Here is a 6814-nt window from a genome sequence, read left to right on the forward strand (position 1 = left end):
AGGAAAGGGCTATCCAATTAATTATCTTTATAGCCTAATTGGGTGGGGTAAATTGATATGGTTATAAAAATGATATGTTTATACTTTCTTTCATTCCTGACATTAAAAAGTCACTTCTATTACATGTATCTTCTTCAATACAAGCTGTTCCTTTTTCAAAGTACTGTCTTTTGTGTTGCAAGAGGGGCTGCAATTAGGAGCCTGACAAATATTGATCTCCCCTTCCATTCACCCTGCTATCCCAAAAGGGCTGGAGAGCATACCAAACCAACCACAGAACCTTCCCTTGCTCTTGTGTAACTCCAGGTCAGTCCAAAATAAAACGCACATAGTCTATGATCTGCTACTGGATGAAGAGGCTGACCTGGGATGTTTCACGGAGACCTGGCTGGGTGATGATAGCTCAGCCACCTGGGATCAGGCCTTCCCAGCCGGGTTCTCTGTCAGTGAGCAGGTAAGAGGACGTCGCTTTGGTCCATGAAGACAATCTTGCTTTGGCCAGGATACCTATCCGTAAGATGGACCACATCTTGGAGCCCAAGATGCAGAGCTGGACTCATGAGGGAAAGGCAGGAAAGGAAGGCTCTAGTTAGTCTCTGTGTGTATGTATTTTCCTCTGCTGTTCTTATGGCTGGGAATGGAGCTTAGGACTAAGGAGAGAAGAAAGGGTCAATTTTGGGCAAATTCAGAACTTCTGTGCATCAAAGAGTCCAGTGTGTTGAAATAGCAAAGAACTTTATTGAAAATACATAGAAGGAATTCAGTGTTTAAACTAGAACTACCCTCCCGAATCCAAAGAATATATTAAAACCCCAACACCTAAAACTCCCCCCTCTTCCAAACCGAGCCCCCACCTCCAATTCCCACAGTCTATGCCCCACAGGAAACAAGGCCCCCTTTGCCATTCCCACAAACTAGTCCTTTCTGTCAATACCTGCCCCCAACTTTCTTCAGCCAACATCCAACACATTGCAAAGCTATAATTCCATAACTATTCTAGACAGCTCTAACAAATCCCAGCCCCCTATCTACCTAACCTATACTTCGACCCACAATCCCCACCCAAATTTACAAACTAAAGAAATTAACTATACTATTAGCAATTAAAACCTAAAAATAACAAAATACAACTTTAAAACACAAACAGACATATCGACAGACAAAGCTTACAAACAAAATCACAAGGGCCTTTTCTTAGCACCACTGGATTGAAAATATATTTTTTGTATTCATTATTGACAATAATAATATTAGTTCACTATTGGGATTTCTTTGGCTTCTCTCCTGTATGGTCTCTCTGATGTGACACTAGGATTGACTTCAAATAAAAACCTTTCCCACAACGCTGGCATTTGTATGGCTTCTCTCTTGTGTGGACTCTCTGATGCCTCACTAGGTTTGACTTCTGAGAGAAACATTTCCCACAATGCTGGCATTTGTATGGCTTCGCTCCTGTGTGGATTCTCTGATGTGACACTAGGATTGACCTCAAATAAAAACATTTCCCACAATGCTGGCATTTGTATGGCTTCTCTCCTGTGTGGACTCTCTGATGCCTCACTAGGTGTGACTTTGTAGAAAAACATTTCCCACAATGCTGGCATTTGTATGGCTTCTCTCCTGTGTGGACTCTCTGATGCCTCACTAGGTGTGACTTCTGAGAAAAACCTTGCCCACAATGCTGGCATTTGTATGGCTTCTCTCCTGTGTGGATTCTCTGATGTGTCAATAGGTATGACTTCAGAGAAAAACATTTGCCACAATGCTGGCATTTGTATGGCTTCTCTCCTGTGTGGACTCTCTGATGCATCTCTAGGACTGACCTCCGAGAAAAAAATTTCCCACAATGCTGGCATCTGTATGGCTTCTCTCCTGTGTGGACTCTCTGATGCCTCACTAGGTGTGACTTTGTAGAAAAACATTTCCCACAATGCTGGCATTTGTATGGCTTCTCTCCTGTGTGGATTCTCTGATGGATCACTAGGTCTGACTTCGAAGAAAAACCTTTCCCACAATGCTGGCATTTGGATGGCTTCTCTCTTGTGTGGACTCTCTGATGCCTCACTAGGTTTGACTTCTGAGAGAAACATTTCCCACAATGCTGGCATTTGTATGGCTTCGCTCCTGTGTGGACTCTCTGATGTGTCAGAAGGCTTGACTTCTGAAAAAAACATTTCCCACAATGCTGGCATTTGTATGGCTTCTCTCCTGTGTGGACTCTTTGATGTGACCCTAGGATTGACTTCAAATAAAAAGATTTCCCACAATGCTGGCATTTGTATGGCTTCTCTCCTGTGTGGATTCTTTGATGTGACACTAGGATTGACTTCAAATAAAAACATTTCCCACAATGCTGGCATTTGTATGGCTTCTCTCCTGTGTGGACTCTTTGATGTGACCCTAGGATTGACTTCAAATAAAAAGATTTCGCACAATGGTGGCATTTGTATGGCTTCTCTCCTGTGTGGACTCTCTGATGCGTCACGAGGTTTGACTTCCGACAAAAACCTTTCCCACAATGCTGGCATTTGTATGGCTTCTCTCCTGTGTGGACTCTTTGATGTGACCCTAGGATTGACTTCAAATAAAAAGATTTCGCACAATGCTGGCATGTGTGTGGCTTCTCTCCAGTGTGGACTCTCTGACGTCTCACTAGGTGTGACTTTGTAGAAAAACATTTCCCACAATGCTGGCATTTGTATGGCTTCTCTCCTGTGTGGAGTCTCTGATGCATGACTAACATTGACTTGTAAGCAAATTTTCCCCCACAATGCTGACATTTATGTGACTTCTTTCTTGTGTGGATTCTCTCATGACTGACAAGTGATTCTGTAAACAAGGAAAATGACAGACAAGACTAATCTCAGCATTAAGAGAAGAAGATGTTACCCCAAGATTTAGCCCCACGTTCACCCCTGCCTATTTGAAATTAGATTAATAAAGTTGGTGTGAGTGACCTGGGCATGACCCTGTTCTGGATGCCCCCAAATCCATATAATGATTGTATCCTTACTCATCGGAGCTACCAAAGAAGAGACTGTATGGGGACTGCCTTGAGGGAATCAGTGGAAGCAGATAGTCAAAGGACTGTTGGAAAAAATATTCCATTAAAAACGTGCAAAAATACTTTGATTGACAGGTGGCATGATATCCTGTGAGAGTGCCATAGAGTCCTGAGTCAAAAGCTAACTGCAGGGGTCCCTCCATGGTGTTTGGCACTAGGAGATAACTCACAAACAATACAGTATACAGCTGATTGGTGTGGATTAGATTGGAGTTGTGTGTACAAGAGATGGTGAAGTTGATGGAAGTCAGAGAGGAGAGCTTGCAAATATTTGTATTATTATTTGTATGAAACCAATTGTGTTTCTGATTTATTTTTAATTGAAAAGTGGTCAGTGAATTGCCAATATCTATATCTGGATATTTGTTTCCATACTCTGCTATGTTATTCTTGAGCTGCATCTGGAAGTGTCACCCTCAGATTGCGCTGTATATTGGCTTTTGAACGCAATAGGAATTCAGAGCCAAGAAGGACCAAGAGCCAGTGTGCTAATCCTTTTTGTCTGAGATATTTCCACCAAGCACCCATTGAATTTAATTTGGATTCAAACCATTCTCTCCCCCAGGAATCTTTCTAAATTGATATAAAGGAGCCCTGGTGGCGCAGTGGTTAAATGCCTGTACTGCAGCCATTCACTCAAAACCACAAGGTTGTGAGTTCAAGACCAGCAAAAGGGCCCAAGCTCGACTCAGGCTTGCATCCTTCCGAGGTCGCTAAAATGAGTACCCAGACTGTTGGGGGCAAATTAGCTTACTTGCTAATTAGCTTACTTGCTGTTCACCGCTATGATCTTTGGAATAGCGGTATATAAATAAAACAAATTATTAATTATTATTATAAACCTTTTTGAACACTCGGTTTCTGACCCCAAGAAACAATTACAGTATAAATATCTGCCCTGACTGGCCGTTCTTCGACATCAGTCCAATTACAGACAGAGAGTCTGTCGGTTTACATGGCTAAGCACCTCAATGCACTCACCAACCCCACTTGCCATGGAACTTACTGACTTCTCTCACCATTCTGGACCCTGAACAATTCCAATCAAAATCCACCTAGGTCAAGTTTTACCATTAGCAAAGGTTCACACTGTTCACCACTCCCACCTTTGTTACTAGTCTTTGCGTGTGTGTGTGAACACCTATATCTTTATATGCGTGTATATGTGTATATATTGCTTTTCCCCTAAATAAAACATAAAAACCTATTTCAAAAGCCTTTGGAGTTCTCTGTGCTTCCGGGCCTGGTATAGTTGAACTGAATCCCAAGGTTGCTTTTGCCCCAACCAAACTATATGTCTACTTTCAGCTGAGTACCCCATTCCCCTAAAAGCGTAGCACTTGGGAGTATCCTTCCCGGACTCCAGCATTTTGGGTAACAAAGGGCCTCTGGAATCAACCAAGGAACTAAGCAAGCTCAGGTAGGAAAAGAAACATTAGAAGACAAGCAGGTTTGTGTCCCCCTTTCCTCCCTTCATAGATTTTACTCATAATTGGTAAATGGAACCCCTAAAAATATCTACAAACAAGGATTTGATCCAATTCTCAGAAGTTCTCTCAAACCAGTTCTTAAAATCTGTCAAGTTCATGGCTGCCTCCCAATCCCAAAGGCCCCTCTCCTTTGGTGTCTCTCCAATAGTGCTTCACTAAACTACAAATTCAGATATTCTACAGGATGTTGCTATCACAATTAAACTGCGCTTGAGAGGGATCTAGGACTCCTTAAGGCCAATGTGATTCTAGGCTGCATTAATACGAGTATAGTTTCTAGATCAAGGGAAGTAATAGTGCCACTCTATTCTGCTTTGGTCAGGCCTCACTTGGAATAATCCTCACTTGGAATAATTCTGAGCTCCACAATTCAGTTAGAACATGCCCAGATGAGGGCAACCAAAATGGTGAAGGATCTGGAAACCATCAAGCCCTATGAGGAGCAGCTTAGAGAGCTGGGTATGTTTACCCTGGAGAAAAGAAATTTAAGAGTGGATATAATATCCATGTTTAAATATTGGAAAGGGTTGTATTGAAGACGGAGCAAGCTTGCTTTCTGCTGCTACAGAGAAAAGGAGACATCACAATGGATGCAAGCCACAGGAAAAGAGGTTCCACCTGAACATTAGGAGGAACTTTGGGACAGTAAGAGCTCTTCCACAGTGGAATATACTCCCTTAGAGTTTGGTGCAGTCCTCTTCTTTGGAGGCCTTTAAACAGAGGCTGGATGGTGCTTGGAATGTGTATTCCTGCATGGCAGAAGGGGGTTGAACTGTATGGCCCTTGTGGTCTATTCCAACTCTATGATTCTATAATGCTAGTGGATTCTGGTTCCTTACCCACTGAGGCCACATTCTCATAAGTCTCCATCATTATATAATTGTACATAAGCCGCTGCTTCTTCGTCAAGAGTTTCCATTCGTCCTCGGTAAAATATACAGCCACATCCGCAAAGGTCACCTGCAACAGAAAATAGCCCTCATCCAGAGAGTGACTAAGCAAAAGGGGAGGAAAACACATGGTGCGTCCAAATATTATTTCATCACTTCACAATTCAGTACAGGAAATAAACTTTAAATTCTGTCAGCAAGAAAAACAAACTCCTGCCTTCGAGATCCAGTTTGTCTTGAATCCTTTCAATATAATATACAATATAATAAACAATATAATTTAGGCCATGGGTGGGATATAGAGGATGGATTATGATACTCACTATCCCAACACATACAGTAAATTTGGCCACCAAAGAATTATAGTGCATTTAGACATTTCTTGCCACATTTTAGAACCAAATGTCATTATTAAAAAACATTTCTGGGGAGCACTGTGGGCTTGAGGGCCACTGGACCCACCCCATATTTAGATCCAGAGATGTTCTCCCATAGCGCCCAATATTTGACAGATTGGAAAAGCAGGGCACATGTGGACAAGGAACCCAGAAGGCGGTGAAGATGGGCAAAGTTGATTATGAGAAAGATCACACAAGCTAGGAAGGGCACAGCAGTTTACTTTTGCCTCACTCTCCTGGGAAGGGCCATATCCTGTCTCCTTCTTTCATCTCCTCTCCCCACTTTTGAGTTGATGGGGTGCAAACTGAATGACACTCAGGAATTGAAGTGAGCTGAGAAGGGGGAAAGTGGGAAGAGGAGAGAGCAACCGGGACATTTTTAAAAGCCCCTGAAAAAGTGACAGTCCTGATAGAGGATTAACCAGGACTGTCTCTGCTAAATAGGGAGAGTATGTTCTCCGCTTGCTTTCATGAACTGGCCCAGCAGTGACACAGATGGAACTAATAGTCAAGAACCTCGACTCACCAAGGAGTTCTTGTAGGTTTGCATCCTCTTTGTCTTGGAGCCCAACTCCCTCCGTTTGGCCTCTGTGTCGGCCATCAGTTGCGCAGGGGTCCTGGTGGTCTTGCACTTGGGTCACTTCCAGCAAAAGGTGCCCCAAAACTGTGTCCAAGGGGGCCGAGATGAAGTTCCTGAGAAAAGAGACCAGAGATTCATAAAAGGACGCAAATTGGATCTCCTATAAAGAATTAATCCAAATAAATAGAACTGGTTATAGAATAAAGACATGAGAAGATCCTAATGATCAGGGTTATGATCTTTCATGGTTCTTTGACAGACAATTAAGAAAGCTCTTTCTAATGGATAAAAACAATATGGTATTTGCAAATCAGACTCTGATCTAGAACAGGAAATAATGTGGAATAAAGATAACAGCATCCTCCTGGTGACACACGCAAGTGACATATGCC

General features: G+C 42.6%; 1 protein-coding gene across 1 annotated transcript; it reads right to left on the reverse strand.

The window, feature by feature from the left end:
- Positions 1 to 1258: 1258 nt before the first annotated feature.
- Positions 1259 to 6505, reverse strand: LOC149290518 (uncharacterized). Its single transcript, XM_089489357.1, has 3 exons — positions 6369 to 6505; positions 5394 to 5514; positions 1259 to 2829 (listed from the first exon to the last, which is right to left on the reverse strand). Exons 1-3 carry the CDS (start codon positions 6441 to 6443, stop codon positions 1259 to 1261), a joined length of 1767 nt encoding a protein of 588 aa, XP_089345483.1. The 5' UTR covers positions 6444 to 6505.
- Positions 6506 to 6814: the final 309 nt, after the last annotated feature.

The sequence above is a fragment of the Sceloporus occidentalis genome, unplaced genomic scaffold, assembly GCF_023333645.1.
Source record: "Sceloporus occidentalis isolate IW3139 unplaced genomic scaffold, rSceOcc1.0.p SCAF_39, whole genome shotgun sequence".
Classification (NCBI taxonomy): Eukaryota; Metazoa; Chordata; class Lepidosauria; order Squamata; family Phrynosomatidae; genus Sceloporus; species Sceloporus occidentalis.

Bases quoted from the DNA above. Each gene is read 5' to 3' on its own strand.
- LOC149290518 (XM_089489357.1), bottom strand. From the start codon at position 6,443: ATGGCCGACACAGAGGCCAAACGGAGGGAGTTGGGCTCCAAGACAAAG. The intron at 5,515-6,368 runs GTGAGTCGAGGT...TTTCTGTTGCAG, and splicing joins AAACCTACAAGAACTCCTTG to GTGACCTTTGCGGATGTGGC. The intron at 2,830-5,393 runs GTAAGGAACCAG...CCTTGTTTACAG, and splicing joins TGAGAATGTGGCCTCAGTGG to AATCACTTGTCAGTCATGAG.